The sequence below is a fragment of the Erythrolamprus reginae genome, chromosome 2 (genome assembly GCF_031021105.1).
Source record: "Erythrolamprus reginae isolate rEryReg1 chromosome 2, rEryReg1.hap1, whole genome shotgun sequence".
Classification (NCBI taxonomy): Eukaryota; Metazoa; Chordata; class Lepidosauria; order Squamata; family Dipsadidae; genus Erythrolamprus; species Erythrolamprus reginae.
The window spans coordinates 66910553-66927810 of record NC_091951.1 but is presented as its reverse complement, the minus strand read 5'-3'; the positions used below and the strand labels follow the sequence as shown (position 1 = coordinate 66927810).

Genomic DNA, 17258 nt, shown 5'->3' with positions numbered 1-17258 from the left:
AGCTGTCTCTTCATATTTCAGTAACAAACATACAGCAAAAAACTTCATCCAAATCACAGAATTTTCACGTGGACAAATCAACATTCCCAGAAGCTGACACTGTATTTGCACTGGTCTAAACCAGAGGTCTTCAAACTTGGCAACTTTAAAACTTGTGGACTTCAACTCTCAGAATGCTATACTAGCTGGAGAATTCTGGCAGTTGAAGTTGACAAGTCTTAATGTTGCCAAGTTTGAAGACCCCTGCTCTAACAATATCAGGTTTACAGGATCCAATCTGAGTCGGTCACTGGAACCAGGGGTTTTGTCTTTTGGACATGTACTGGAGCCCTTCTTCAGGGAACTTCTCTAGTGTATTAAGTCTACATTTCAAAAATTGGAGAAGCAGAATGATGGAGAAAAATGCTTAATCTGTCAACCTATTTTTTTTTTCTCTTTGAAATGTGGAAAGGAAAGAGAGAGGCAAGAGAGAATCCTGACCATATACTACACATATTTTAAAGGTAGAAATTATACAGCAAGCCCCAAGCAAACATGGGAGAACATATTTGGATTAATTGAAAGCTATTTTCCCAATTGAAATGCAAATTAACATATACAGATCACACATATTATCAACACTTCATTTGCCTAATTTATCACATCTTGAGCTTGTTAAAATCTAGTTATACCGAGTTATGATCTTTAAGATTGTTAACAAATATTTATCCCTGTTACTGTTATCCATTTAATCATTCCTTAGGAACCAAACTCTTTAACCACAGAGCTCCACGTATTCCAATAACTGCTTTTTTATCTTCACTAAATCAAAGAATATTTTACATTCAAACAAAAACAAAATTACCCTGTTATATATTTAAAATTCTTCAGTGTATACATAAAAAAAGAATACAGAAGAAATGGATATTTGGGAATGGGAGAATCTTACCTCTTTCACTACCCTATAATTATAGCTACTAGTACTTTCCGGTTTAGAAGATTTGCTGCGACCTTCCTAGGGGACAAATAAGTTCAATACATTAAATGGCTTTTTTAAATCCTGGAGTTCATGAATATACACTTTGAGTATTTTTTTTCTTACCAGAACTTTCCAATATTTACTAAGGCAGATGGAAGTTTTCACAAAATCTTATATATGTATGAAGATTCTTTTCTTCATATATGATCGATTTCTATCCTATCATTAATTATCTAGTAATAGTTATTAAAGGCATCCTCAATGTATGAATGGCCTTTGAAGTTGTGAAGTTAGGCTCAGTTATTATCACTTTTACCTATATTGGAAAAGAAGAAGAGAACTGGGGGACCTCTGGCTAAATCAAAGGCTTAGTAATCAAACTTGGTGGGATTGGAAGATAGGAATAGTTTGGGTCCATATTTCAAAAATAATTTGTTTCAAGCCTTTGAAGACTTAATACGGATCTGCCAATACATTTTATGCAGCAAGAAAGTGCTTATTTCATTAAAATAATAGCAAAAACATTTTTTATCTATTTATTTGTTTTTTGGAAAAAATATATCATACCGTACCGGAAGATCCATTCAACTACATCCAGATTATACAGAAACTAGGACTCTCAAAAATATAATGCAGTGGTACCTCTACCTAAGAACGTCTCTACTTACAAACTTTTCTAGATAAGAACCGGGTGTTCAAGATTTTTTTGCCTCTTCTCAAGAACCATTTTCTACTTACAAACCTGAGCCTCTGAAACTGTAACCGGAAAAGGCAGGGAGAAGCCTCCCTGGTGCCTCTCTAGGAAATTCTTGGGAGGAAACAGGGCCGGAAAAGGCGGGGAGAAGCCTCCATGGGGCCTCTCTAGGAATCTCCTGGGAAGAAACAGGGCTTCCACCCTCCCTGTGGTTTCTCTAATCGCACACATTATTTGCTTTTACATTGATTCCTCTGGGAAAAATTGCTTCTTCTTACAAATTTTTCTACTTAAGAACCTGGTCACGGAACAAATTAAGTTCATAAGCAGAGATACCACTGTACTGTCTATATTATACTGATTCTTAATATTTTTATAGTTATCAAAGTTAGGCTGTGACTAATATTCCAAGCCAGAAAGGCACACTGCAGCTCTTAAGCAGGATTGATAAAAGTTCTTCTTCTTACCTCCTTCTTCTTATGTTCATTTTCTCCTGTTGTCACGTCTGCAGCTTCATCAGGCCCCTGTCCTTTGTATACCCAAAGTTCTGATTTTTCAACAATGGACCTCAGCTGATCCAAATCTTGCTTTATCTGCTTGTAATTATCAATGTCTTGGCTGGTAACAAGGAGTTGAACCTTACATGAATTGAAAATGGTTAGTGGCAATATGCCCTTGCTCTACACATTTCAAAGCAAACAGAGAAGAACACCACACAACTGCATTTACCTGTTTAAAAGCCTGGAGGACTTCTTGCCTCTGACTAAAGTGTCTGAAGAGTAGCTGAAGTGCCCCAGATACTAGTGGAGGGTAGTCATGCATTGTTAGGTGGAGCAAAACTCTTAGGAACGTTCTGCCACCATGATCATCCAAATCTAGTGGTGTATTCTCTTCACTGAAAACACAAAATATAGCCACATTAAAACAAAAGTAAGAACTCTTATTTTTTTATGTAAGCTTAAGGACAACCCAGTTTCCCTGACTGTACTTCATCTGGTGGTTAGGAGAAAAAGAGCACTATAAATTAAAATTGGATACAAAGTCAGGTATTCAATCACCACTAGAAAATGGATGACAGCTTCTTCATTAGAAACTTTCTCCCTTCATACTTCTCTCAACACCAAGCACCTGCATTTAGACTTATATACTGCTTCACAGTGCTTTACAGCCATCTCTAAGCAGTTTACAGAATCAACATATTGCCCCCAACAATCTGGCTCCTCATTTTACCGACCTCGGAAGGATGGAAGGCTGAGTCAACCTTAAGCCTGGTAAGATATGATCTGCCAAACTGCTGGCAGACGGTGATCAGCAGAAGTAGCCTGATCCCCATTCATCATTGTATTCTGTGGTATAGAATATGACCCAACATTGCAGCAAACAATAAAAGATGGTCCTAAACTACAGCATCCTCTTGTTCAGTCTCCCTCTAAAGCTGTTTGCTTTTTTTTTAATTGATGAAGCATATATAACCTCTACTACTTAGATACAAAAATCCCCTGTGTGTATTCTTCTAGTAAAGGAAAGAACAAGATAAGAGAACTGAAGAAAACAGACTAAATCTACAACTGAACTCATTTAAATGTAATGAACTGAAACAACTAAAGGAAAGATCTAAGCATTGGCATGGCCAATATTATTTGTTTGCTTATTAAATGTTTATATCCACCTATACTCAATTTTGTAACTCTGAATGCCTTACAGAATTAAAAAGGAAAAAAAACAGTATAAAGACAACCACACACAAAAAAGAAAAGCCCATTAAAGAGAATAAAATAATTGAAACATAACTTGCAGGAGAGCACTATTCATTTCTTAGAAATTATATTTGTATTAATAAGAAAGGGCTCCTTGATAATGAAGCTGAAAACATCATACAAGAAAAGACTTGAATAAGAACTAGCATAGATACCACAACCTGTGGAATATAAAGGAGAAAACATGGTGTCAGAAGGCCAACGTTCTCCTTTAAAAATCGTTGAATTTCCCAACTTCCTTTCATCCACCTGGAATAGATCTAATATTCTTTTCTCTACTTTTTCCCATTTCTAATTGGTATATCGTATATAAAGTAAAAGTAAAGGTTTCCCCTGTCCAATTGTGACTGACTCTAGGGGGTAGTGCTCATCTTCATAACTTAGCCAAAGGAGCCAACATTGTCCAAAGACATTTCTATGGTCATGTGGCCAGCATGACTAAATGCCATGCCACACGCTGTTAATTTACCACCAAAATGGTACCTACCTATCTATTTGCATCTGCATGTTTTTGAACCGCTAGTTGAGCAGGAGCTGGGGCAAGGACAGGAACGACACTCAGACCCACACATACACACCAAACACACATATCTACAGGTAGTCCTTGACTTATCACCGAGTCCAAAATTTCTGTTGTTAAATGAAGCATTTGTTAAGTGAGTTTGGCCCCATTTTACAACCTTTGTTGTAACAGTTGTTAAGTGAATCAATGGAGTTGATAAGTTAATGACTCAGTAGTTCAGTGATTCTGCCTTCTCCATTGATCTTGCTTGTCAGAAGGTTGCAAAAGGCTCTATGACTTTGGGACACAGCAATGAACCAGCTGCCAAGCATCTGAATTTTGATCACATGAACATGAGAATGTTGCAAAGATCATAACTGTGAAAAACAGTCATAAATCATATTTTAAGTGCCATTATAACTCAGAATGGTCACTAAATGAATTATGGTAAGTCAAAGACTACCTGTACATACATACCCATACCCAGGGGTATGTTCTAACTTAGAAACATAGAAGATTGAGGGCAGAAAAAGACCTCATGGTACATCTAGTCTTCCCTTATACCATTTCCTGCATTTTATCTTAGGATGGATATATGTTTATCCCAGGCATGTTTAAATTCAGTTACTGTGGATTTACCAACCACGTCTGCTGGAAGTTTGTTCCAAGGATCTACTATTCTTTCAAATATTTTACATATATTTGAGAACAAAATAATACAAATTGCCATAGTTTACTTTCCTGCCTCCAAATATCCCTTCTGCTTGTTCTTCAATATTTTCAAAGTCAAGAGCACCTGTAAAGGAAAAACACATATGGTAATGTGGTCTGTGCTGATTTCAGAACAATGAAACAATAATTCAAATCAAGTCACCACTTCTTTCCCTTTCTGTAGAATAAAATAAGTGAATTGTAAGAACCTACACTTAACAAGCAAGGCTGTTTTCTCTGCTACAAAACTGAAAAAAGCATTACATAAATTAAGCAAACAGGTTGCACAGAAATTGCTTAATGGAACAGTTTATACTAAGACAGGGAGGTAGTGGCAGATGATGCTCTATTTTTTTAAAAAAATATATATTTTAAAACATATGCTTGTCATTTTCCCAGTTCAGCAGAAGAGGAATAAGCAACTTGTACATTACCCATCTGTGCTTTCCCCCCAATATCATTCATTCATGAATTAATATATGAAAAGATACTGAGTTTATGGATATACACAGAATATATAAACAGTAGATGTATGGCGAACCTATTGCATTCATGCCAGAGGTGGCACGCAGCACCCTCTCTATGCGCTTGCAAGCTATCATCCTAGTTCAGCTTTGCTATGCATGCACATGCACCTAATGCCACGCGTGCCATAGGTTCACCACCATGGTTCTAGTCCCACTAGAGACTGCAACTCTCAATACCAGCCCAAAGGTACACGAAATTTTAATTTGACCCACATTTACATCTTTTGCAATATACAATATGGTAGCAAATTTCCGTAATTTCTACTTTGCTTAGAAAATATAATGGATGTTACTTTATTTTATTCTGAGCTGCTCTAGTTATTAGTTGCCACAAGAAATAGCCTACAAAGTATTGCTATTTTTACTGAATAAAATTAATATTACATGACATTTTCAGTGTGTTAGACTGGAAAAGAATGTGACAATCTTGTGCTAGACAAAATAAAAATATCCATGCCTGTCATAAAAAAAGTCAGTGGGAAAAAAACTGCCAAAATGTACTTCAAATGTTAATGCAAAACATCAAGATGAAAATGGATATACAGTATTTAAGCTTTTGTGACACAAAATGCACCACCAACAGCCTTAAAACCATCTCATAAATCTTAAAAATAATGGGCCTATACTTTCTCTATTGCCTCTTTTGATGAGTTGAGGGATCTCACTAGAGGGGATACATCATCATCATCGAGAGAGAGAAAACAGTAGATGGTTTCTCATACTCTGTAAGACAACAAAAGATGAAAAATGATTTCTCATACTCTGTAATACAGCAATATGCAAATTACTGACCTGGTACATTTGGCATTTCTTGATTATTGCTCCCTGAAGGTGAATCAGGTGTCTGTGCATTGCTTTCATCAAATTCTCGTTTAAATATACACAGAAGGCATGAGATTCGGTAATCCAATCTCACATTCAGAATAAACTGGAGGGTTCCAACATTTGAACAAAAATGAAAACAATATTAATAATGCAATGTTATCCAGATTGTGTTCCAAGAGACAAATGAGCATAAACATTTGATGGATCTTAGATTTGACACAGTTAACATATCAGCGAACCTTAGCCAGAAACACATGATATAAAAACAAATAACCCCCATTCGGTTAAAGACCTCGGTTAAAGACCTCGGTATACTAATAACAAAAGATTTAAGTGCCAAAGCCCACTGCAACAAAATAGCCAAGAAGGCTTCAAGAGTTGTAAACCATATAAGAATGAATTGACATCAGCAAAACTGTCCATGCCGTGTCATCTTTAGTATACCTGGAGGATTTCAATTATTTTCAGTTTGGTATCCATTACCAGGATGTCTTCTTTCTCGGGTTCCACTTGCTTCACGTTACCTTCCGGGATAGCAGCCAAGGGGGACATAGGCAAGAACCCACCACCTCTGAGTACCACTTGTGTCATGAGCTCTCCAACACCATGGATCGACCTCATCACATTGCTCCCTTCAGAAACAGATAAATACCACAGGAAAATATTTTATATTTGCATATTTATTTGTTTGTTTGTTTATTCCCACAATTAAAGATGGTAAACATACCTAATACTCTTCCCTCCTCCTATTTTTCTGACAACAACAACAGGGACAATTCTATCTGTCTGTCCATAACACTGGGGAGGGGAATTATTGACCCCCTCAGAGAGAGTCCGCAACTTGGGCGTCCCCCTCGATCCACAGCTTACATTAGAGAACCATCTTTCAGCTGTGGCGAGGGGGGCGTTTGCCCAGGTTCGCCTGGTGCACCAGTTGTGGCCCTATGTGGACCGGGACTCACTACTCAGTCACTCATGCCCTCATCACCTCGAGGTTCGACTACTGTAATGCTCTCTACATGGGGCTACCTCTGAAGAATGTTCAGAAACTTCAAATCGTGCAGAATGCAGCTGCGAGAGCAATCATGGGCTTCCCTAGGTATGCACATGTAACACCAACACTCCGCAGTCTGCATTGGTTGCTTATCAGTTTCCGGTCACAATTCAAAGTGTTGGTTATGACTTATAAAGCCCTTCATGGCATCGGACCAGAATATCTCCGGGACCGCCTTCTGCCGCACGAATCCCAGTGACCGGTTAGGTCCCACAGAGTTGGCCTTCTCCGGGTCCCGTCGACTAAACAATGTCGTTTGGCAGGACCCAGGGGAAGAGCCTTCTCTGTGGTGGCCTGGACCCTCTGGAACCAGCTCCCACTGGAGATTAGAATTGCCCCCACCCTCCTTGCCTTTCGTAAACTTCTTAAAACCCACCTCTGCTGTCAGGCTTCGGGGAATTGAGACACCTCCCCCGGGCCTATACAGTTTATGCATGGTATCTATGTGTGTATGTTCTTTGCTTTTTAATACGGGGTTTTTCGTGATTTTAAATTATTAGATTTGTTATATATTGTTTTATTGTTGTTGTGAGCAGCCCGAGTCTACGGACAGGGGCGGCATACATAATAAACAAACAAATAAACAAACAAACAAACAAATAAATACCCGGTGAGATGAGATGAGTTGGGCTAAGAGGAATTGACTGGCCTAAAATCATTCAGTCATCTTTCATATCTAAGGCAGGACTAAAACTCACAGTCTTCTGTTTTCTAGCCTAGACCAAACTGGCTCTCAAACATGACTAAAACTATGCAAAACTAGAGTTGCATAAGGGAAACCTCATCTCACTGTTGTAGAACTTACGTTTGTTCTATACATTTGAAGTATAACAATGCCATCTTTTGTATTATCTAATTATGCACAAAAAGCTGACTCAGATGCTAAAAATAATATTTTTTGCCAACTTTAATAATTTGATATATGCATTGTAAATAAGAAACTGCAGCTATAAAACATCTATTAAAACTTCAATCATTTTAAAGCATTGACCTTTTGTTTCTTTCATAAATTCTCTTTGGGTTTTGTTATACTAGTTCAAGAATCCTAGGGAAGATTGTGTTCAGAAGGGTCCATAGAATGCCACAAAGAAGAGTGGTTTATTTTTACATGGAATTAAATGTACCACTGGCATTTTGCAAGATACTCCCACAAATTGCCATTCAAGGAATGTTGTTTGTTTCTTACTAAAACACATAATTTCAAACTCTCAAGATTGTAACTGCAAGATTTTGTGTCTCATAAACTTACATCTCTGAATAATGCAAACAAAATTAGATTGCATTTGAAGGAAATACTATCCTGATTCTTAATGTGAAGTTATTGTGGACAGCAATGTAATACTGCACCTGTCCTAAAGACATTGCCATCCTCTTATCTGATGGATCAAATGGCTCTCAACATCTCCTCCACTTTTCCTTGCCTATCTTACCTTTACTTTCTTCCCCTTTTGTTGCCTTTGTAACAGGGAAAATAGTTGCAACATGAACACAGTCCAGAATAGCCAAGAGAATTTTTGTTAGTCTTAGAAGATCACAAAAATTATAGAAGCCAAAATATATCAGATTTCGAGCTAAGTTCACAACCTGTTTTTAAAAGAAGGAAAAATAATCAGTTGAACTAGATTTTTCTTTTACAAACACAATATTCTTTTTAAAATTCATAAAATTGCCTGACCAAAGTCAGCCCTGAGAATTCTCTCCTGCCTTTTAATTAATTCTTGACATTCCTTGCCTCAATGAAATTTTATATACTATTGTTATGCTTTTAATATTTTATTACACGCCACCCAGAATTTTTCTGTAAGGGAGATAAGAAGTTCTTAAATCTGACAAATAAATAAATATAGATATAATACACTGCTCAAATAACACATCCTAGATCTGAGTGAATGAAATATTCTCATTGAATACTCCCATTGTTCTGTACAAATGAAATTTATTGTCAGTGTTGCTTCCTAAGTGGGCAGTTTGATTTCCCAGACGTTTGAGTTACTTAGAGTTATATTCTGTTGTTTAAGTGTTCCCTTTATTTTTTTGAGCAGTATATTTGTATGCAAAATGATAAGTTTCTAAATATCCTTCTTCTAAAATACATACCAATGCTATAGTACTGAGTAATCAGTGCCCCTACATGTTTTTCTAGATTTTATACTTCTTATTTTTGAGAGCTGATTTTTTAATTCTAGATAATTTAGGTTCTCTGATGTTGAGGGGGTTGTTTATTAATAGTAAATATATTTTAATACGTGAGGCTACCTCTGAAGAGTGTTTGGAAATTTCAGATCGTGAAGACGCAGCCGCGAGAGCAATCATGGACTTTCCTAGATATGCCCATGTCTCGTCAACACTCCGCAGCCTGCACTGGTTGCTGATTAGTTTCTGGTCACAATTCAAAGTGTTGGTAATGACATATAAAGCCCTACATGGCAGTGGACCAGAATACCTACGGGACCGCCTTCTGCCACATGAATCCCAGTGGCCGATTAGGTCCCACAGAGTCGGCCTTCTCCAGGTCCCGTCAACTAAACAATGTCGTGTGGCGGGACCCAGGGGAAGAGCCTTCTCTGTGGCGGCCCCAGCCCTCTGGAATCAACTCCCCCCAGAGATTCGAACTGCTCCCACCCTCCTCGCCTTTCACAAGACTTTGAAGACTCATTTATGTTGCCAGGCATGGGGAGACTACTGCACCCCCCTCTGACTAATAAGATTTGAGCATGGTATGATTGTGTAGTGTTGATTGTTTTTTAATGATGGTGGGATTTTAATTTTGGTTTTAACTATTAGATTTGTACTATACTGTTATTGTTATTCTTGTTGTGAGCCGCCCCGAGTCCTCGGAAAGGGGCGGCATACAAATCTAATAAATTATAATTATAATTATAATAATTATAATAATTATTTATTTATTTATATAATAAATATAACACCACACAAAGAATAGCAAAATAAAAATTTCATTTTAGCATATCATTACATCTGTCATATGTTTAATTTTTTTTTTTTCATGTTGATTAGATGTTAGGGATTTTTAATGACAAAAATATTTCCTAGTGAGTAAAAACTTCTATGATATCGGAAAACCTTCAGCATTTATAGCAGATGATCAATTTTCTAGGTCTTTTACATGAGGCATGTGGGAGCAAAAAAAGATAATAATTTCTCACATATTTGTCTAAAAGTCTTTCCGGAGAGGCCATTCAGCATCTACATTATGGCTTTTCAGTGCCACATGAAAACCTCCTTGTTCTCTCAGGTATTTTAAGATACATTTATTAGCATACTGAGATGCATGCCATTGTATTTCACTGCTGTTTCAATTGCATAATTATTGCTTTAATTTGTTGGGAAACTTCCCATTCAAGGTAACCTACTGAGGATAGAAAGGTATAAAACTAAGCAAATAGAATAACTTGCTGGAAAACATTTGAAGCTGCCTTTAACTATCGATATTATCTTTTCAGCTGGCGTATGATTTACTAGAGATATCTTTCTCTTCTCTTGTCCTTCATCCTTTTAACCCATTTTGGAATCTGGGTTTTTAATTAATTTTATTTTTGTATGCTGGGCAGTGCTATGCAACTTATTTATGAATAAAAGAAACATAGAAACATAGAAGACTGACGGCAGAAAAAGACCTCATGGTCCATCTAGTCTGCCCTTATACTATTTCCTGTATTTTATCTTACAATGGATATATGTTTATCCCAGGCATGTTTAAATTCAGTTACTGTGGTTTACCAACCACGTCTGCTGGAACTTTGTTCCAAGGATCTACTACTCTTTCAGTAAAATAATATTTTCTCACGTTGCTTTTGATCTTTCCCCCAACTAACTTCAGATTGTGTCCCCTTGTTCTTGTGTTCACTTTCCTATTAAAAACACTTCCCTCCTGAAACTTATTTAACCCTTTAACATATTTAAATGTTTCGATCATGTCCCCCCTTTCCCTTCTGTCCTCCAGACTATACAGATTGAGTTCATTAAGTCTTTCCTGATACGTTTTATGCTTAAGACCTTCCACCATTCTTGCAGCCCGTCTTTGGACCCATTCAATTTTGTCAATATCTTTTTGTAGGTGAGGTCTCCAGAACTGAACACAGTATTCCAAATGTGGTCTCACCAGCGCTCTATATAAGGGGATCACAATCTCCCTCTTCCTGCTTGTTATACCTCTAGCTATGCAGCCAAGCATCCTACTTGAACTGGCAGACTTAAGAAATTAAAATATGTGTTCATGAGCTGACCACTGAGTCACCTATGATTAGCATCATTAATATTTGGTCTTGCTGGGGTGAAATGTCCCCAGTTCACTCTTGCTTGTCGGTCGTCAGAGAGCCGGTCGTGAAGGGAGCGTGAGGCTCTGCCCACCTGCTACCATTCAGGGTTCTTTTATACTCTGCGCATGCACAGAATGCTTTGTGCATGTCAGAGGGTAAAAGAACCCAAATGGTGGCATCTGGGCAAGCAGGCGGAACCTTGTGCTCCTTTTGCGATCGGCTCTCTGACGACCAACAGGCACAAGCAAACCAGGAAAATTTTCACCCCTAGGTCTTGCAGCTCATCTTCATGAATAAAACATTTACCTCGAAGGTGAGTTTATTTTTTTCTTTATCAGAAAATGGGAATCTTTGGCAAACAACATCTCTTAAATATTCCTCCACAAACTCCATAGTTTGAGCAAACCTCTCCTTGATTTCGTCTTTGGAAGTTCCACTGCTGTCGTAGCTAAACAACAAGAAAAAACAAGAAAAAAGTGACAACTTTTTAAAAAAAATCCTGCCTCCTTTTTTTTTATTTATTTATTTATTTATTTATTTATTTACTTACTTACTTACTTACTTACTTACTTACTTACTTACTTACTTACTTACTTACTTACTTACTTATTACTTAGATTTGTATGCCGCCCCTCTCATATTTTTTTTCCTTTGGAAAAAAAATATGTACAAGAAATTTATTACTTGATTTAGATTAACACTAAACACTTTATGAAAAAATAGGTAGCCCCCAACTTACAACAGTTCATTTAGTGACTATTCAGACTTACAAAGGCATTTGAAAAAAGTGTCTTATGACCATTTTTCACATTTACGACCGTTGCAGTGTTGCCATAGTCGTGTGATCAAAATTCAGATTCTAGGCACCTGGTTCATATTTATGATGGTTGCAGTGTCCCAAAGTCATGTGATCCTTTTCTGCAATCTTCTGACAAGCAAAGTCAATAGGGTAGCTAGATTCATTTAACAACTGTGTTGCTAACATAACACCTGCAGTGATTCACTAAACAGCTATGGCAAGAAAGGTTGTAAAATGGGGCAAAACTCACTTAGCAAATGTCTTACCTAGCAACATAAATTTTGGGCTCAACTGTGGTAGTAAGTCAACCACAATTTTATAAATTTGTACAATTGCAGGTTCTCACTCAATTAGTTGTGTGTATGTGTTTATTGCATTACAAAAGCACAGCCTTGGAGTCCAAATATTTACAGAATGTTTTGCACAATTTTATAAGTTGTATAGAATTTGACAAGTGATACTGGAAATTCTTACCAGAAGGAATACAGTTGCCACTTTTTTCAACTAACCAATTTTACTAAAAGGCATCAAAATTTGTGAACTGAGAAAGATGTTGCTAGGTATTTTCTATTTTTTGTGTGTGTGTTTTTGCTACAACAGGCTAACATAGCAATTCTCCTACAATAGAATTCCTTAACAGTTAGAGTCACTTGTTGGTCAACATGGATGTGCAACATCAGTCGACAAAATGAAGCTCTCAAGTCCTAAGGCAAATTTTCATCTGACATGCAACGAAGAATAAGGTCTACATCCAAGGATTTAAGGTCACCATGCTTCATTTAGATCAGAGATGTCAAACTCAAGGCCCGCGGGCCAGATTTGGCGCTCAGGATACTTAGTTTAGTTTAGTTTATTTAGATTTATATGCCGCCCCTCTCCGAAGACTCGGGGCGGCTAACAACAATAAAAAACAATATAACAAATCTAATATTAAAAAGTAATCTAAAAAACCCCATTTAAGAGACCAATCATACCAACAAACATACCATGTATAAATTCTACAAGCCTATGGGGAAGGGAGAAAAAAATTTCAATTCCCCCATGCCTGACAACAGAGGTGGGTTTTAAGGAGCTTGCGAAAGGCAAGGAAGGTGGGGGCAACTCTGATATCTGGGGGGAGCTGGTTCCAGAGGGTCGGGGCCACCACAGAGAAGGCTCTTCTCCTGGGTCCCGCCAAATGACATTGTTTAGTCGACGGGACCCGGAGAAGGCCAACTCTGTGGGACCTAACCGGTCGCTGGGATTTGTGCGGCAGGAGGTGGTCCCGGAGATATTCTGGTCCGGTGCCATGAAGGGCTTTATAGGTCATAACCAACACTTTGAATTGTGACCGGAAACTGATCAGCAATCAATGCAGACTGTGGAGTGTTGGAGTAACATGGGCATATTTAGGGAAGCCCATGATTGCTCTCGCAGCTGCATTCTGCACGATCTGAAGTTTCCGAACACTTTTCAAAGGTAGCCCCATGTAGAGAGCATTACAGTAGTCGAGCCTCGAGGTGATGAGGGCATGAGTGACTGTGAGCAGTGAGTCCCGGTCCAGATAGGGCCGCAACTGGTTCACCAGGCGAACCTGGGCAAACGCCCCCCTCGCCACAGCTGAAAGATGTTTCTCTAATGTGAGCTGTGGATCGAGGAGGACGCCCAAGTTGCGGACCCTCTCTGAGGGGGTCAGTAATTCCCCCCCCAGGGTCATGGACGGACAGATGGCATTGTCCTTGGGAGGCAGAACCCACAGCCACTCCGTCTTATCCGGGTTGAGCTTGAGTCTGTTGACACCCACAGGGCTGCCCTCTAAATATCAAAGGACTGGCCTGTAGTACCTCTACCAGTGAAAATGGAGTTTGTAAAGGCCACATGTGGACCTCCCAAGCTGTTTTTGCTGGCAGAGGATTGCAGGAGGCTATCACAGCCAGAAACGGAGCTCGGGAGCCTTTTTTTGGGGGGGGGAGCACTCGGGCCACCACAGGTGCCTCTGATATGAGTCATGTTGAATTGGCCATTCTCACCCTGGCCACCTCCACCCCCATGATCAAACACAACCCTGTTGCAGCTCTCAATGAAATTGAGTTTGATACCCCTGATTTAGAGAATCATTACTCACTCATCAATTGCTATTTCAGATGGTATCTCTGACCATAGTCGGGCATATTTGACTGGCGTCACTTGTTCTTGTGGATCTCGGTCAACATGCATGTGCAACATCAGTCGACAAAATGAAGCTCTCAAGTCGTAAGGCAAATTCTCATCCGACATGCAGCGAAGAATAAGGTCTACATCCAACTGCCCAGATATTTCGTTTATAGCTAAATACTGGCGATCAAGGCACATCCGAGCAAAAAGATTCAGCTGGTACCTTGTAAAGCAGAAGAAAAATTAGGAAAGCATCATTTTACCTGAGAGACTGAAAAATTGTTATCATCACAATGCAATTCACATTAAGGACATTATAATAAAATTAATGAAGCAGAAAAGATGGCAAGCACAACAGTTCAGGGACCTCCTTCTGCTGCACAAATCCCAGCGACCAATTAGGTCCCACAGAGTGGGTCTTCTCCGGGTCCCGTCAACTAAACAATGTCGCTTGGCAGGACCCAGGGGAAGAGCCTTCTCTGTGGCGGCCCCAACCCTCTGGAACCAACTCCCCCCTGAGATTAGAATTGCTCCCACCCTCCTTGCCTTTCGTAAGCTTCTTAAAACCCACCTCTGCCGCCAGGCATGGGGGAATTGAGATACTCTTTCCCCCTAGGCCTTTACAATTTTATGCATGGTATGTCTGTATGTATGTTTGGTTTTACAATAGGGGTTTTTAACTGTTTATATTGGATTGTCATATGTTGTTTACTACTGTTGTTAGCCGCCCCGAGTCTGCAGAGAGGGGCGGCATACAAATCCAATCCAACCCAATCCAATCAAATCAGTTGTAATGAAGTAAGAGGTCTCACTCTCCATCACCAAAAGCTTGGGGTACAATGATAGCAGAGTGGCGGACATTTGGATCTTAGGGATGGAATTTCATTCTAAAGGACAATCACCGCTACAGAGAAGGTACACTTAACATGATAAGATATGTATTCTGATGTGAAAAATGGGAAATACATTTTATGGATTATAAAAATATATTTTAGAAATTAATCAGATTTTTAAAAATAGAGGATAAATGAAACTGTAAATTGAGTTAACAAATATTCATACTTCAAGACCCCATTCCCTATTTAATTAAATTCGGAATTCTGCCACGAAACTGGAAACTGCAACAGCTAATATTTTACATAAACTGGATCATGTACCAAACATATATTGTAAGTGTCCCAACATCTGATTTCAAACTTGTGGACACTCCCTGATTACAGGACATGGAAATCATCAAACATAAAGGGAAGCATTCAAGTGAGGCTATAATGATGGCAGGTTCTCATTAAATTAGATCTCATTGTGTATATTACATTACACAAACACAGCCTTGGAATCCAAACTACTTACAAAATGTTTTGAATAACACTACCATATAGCCAAATATTTTTGAAAAATAAATCAGATTGACGAATGTTATTTTCATCTACAAGAACATCCTCTAAAGAAGAAAATAACAGATCTATATTTTAGAAAATAAAGAAGGATTTTCATGGTGACAGCTGATTTTCCCAATCCTTTCAGCTATTTGTAACTTAGAAGCAGCAGTATAACATTACTCTCAGTACATTGTCACAGCATGAAGCAGAATGACTTTATCAGTACTCTATGAAGTTGTTGTCACCACAACTTCTTTCCTATATCCAAATATTTAGAGATTCTCAGTGATCCAGGTCATGGCTGTCCCAAAGGTGTTTTTTCAAGAGGCAAGTGGACCTTTTGGTTTTTTCTTTGAAGACAATTCACTTCTCATCCAAGAGCTAAAGTCCAGTTGTCTCTTGAAAAAACACCTTTGGGACTATATCCAAATAGTTCCAAAATGAAAACGCTTTGGTAGCTGGCATTTAAAATTAATTATGAATATTAGAGCTCAAATCATAAGAATAGGACATTTAATAAAATTACAAACAGCTCCAGTGTACACATTTCAGGTTATGCTGCCAAAGCCAAGGATGTCATGTTAACCTGTAGTAGCTTAGGACATCTCGGTCTTCCTTCTGTCCTTCTTTGGCATCTTGTGCCAGCTCTCGGATACTCTTACTGCGGACCTCTTTGCTGCTGTCTCGCCAGAATAACCAGACTTCTTCTTCGTCCTCACCAACCTCCAGTGAGTTTTCTCCAGATGATAACTCCTCAAACTCAAAACGAGATAGGACGAGTCTGAAGAATTGTGCAAGAATGAAGAACAGTTATTTGTATTTCTACCTTCAGGGATATATGAGTGGATTTCCTTTAGATTTCCAAACCTGATGTAACATCGCACCTTTCAAGGTAGTCCTCATCAACATACCACCATTCATTTAATGACTGTCTGAAGATACAAAGGCACTGGAAAACAGTGACTTACAGCCAATCCTTACACTTTCAACCACTACAGCATCCTCACAGTCACTTGATCAAAATTCTGGGGCTGGACAACCAGCTGATGGTTGCAGTATTCCAGAGTCTTAGTATCCCCATTTGAAATCTTCCCAGCCAGTTTTTGATAAGCAAAGTCAATAGGGAAAGCCAGTTCATTTAACAACTACATGAGTCGTTTAACAACGGCAGTGAGTCTCAACCACCCTGGCAAAAAAAAAAAAAGCATGACTCATTCAACAAGGGCTTTGCTTAGCAAGGGAAATTATGGTCCCAAATGTGGTTATATGTTGAGGATTGCCTGAACTTATGTAACAAATCATACATTTTACAATATTGGGTCTTACTGATTGTTTGAAAATTTATTTTATTTAGATATTGTCTAGTTCTAGGTTTATAAAACTTAGAAAATCTAAAAAGCACCCATGCTGTTGCTATAACTAATTCCTACTCTTTGTTATAGTTATCTTCTTTCTAAAATGAAGAAATCTATTTTAAAATGTCTAAACTTACTTAGTCTCAATAAGTATGTCAGCATTTGCTGGATTTAATACAGCTTTACAAATCAGCTCCTGGGTGACCGGAATAGATTTGTTCATAGACACACAAAGGTCCGAAAGATAGTCCAAGAATCTATTCAGAGAAGAAAACAAAGTCTATAAA

At 38.3% G+C, this 17258-nt stretch overlaps 1 protein-coding gene across 4 annotated transcripts in view; it reads right to left on the bottom strand.

The window, feature by feature from the left end:
* ITPR1 (inositol 1,4,5-trisphosphate receptor type 1) overlaps window positions 1–17258 on the bottom strand; it is a 305443-nt gene that overhangs the window by 148943 nt on the left and 139242 nt on the right. For all 4 annotated transcript variants that reach the window (XM_070738264.1, XM_070738266.1, XM_070738262.1 and 1 more), the window contains 11 exons: window positions 17109–17228; window positions 16203–16397; window positions 14209–14460; window positions 11612–11753; window positions 8459–8612; window positions 6419–6606; window positions 5942–6077; window positions 4656–4707; window positions 2382–2550; window positions 2120–2290; window positions 929–994 (listed from right to left, as the gene is read on the bottom strand). In XM_070738264.1, coding sequence (XP_070594365.1) covers window positions 929–994; window positions 2120–2290; window positions 2382–2550; window positions 4656–4707; window positions 5942–6077; window positions 6419–6606; window positions 8459–8612; window positions 11612–11753; window positions 14209–14460; window positions 16203–16397; window positions 17109–17228 — 1645 coding nt within the window. The remainder of the gene's footprint in view (window positions 1–928; window positions 995–2119; window positions 2291–2381; window positions 2551–4655; window positions 4708–5941; window positions 6078–6418; window positions 6607–8458; window positions 8613–11611; window positions 11754–14208; window positions 14461–16202; window positions 16398–17108; window positions 17229–17258) is intronic.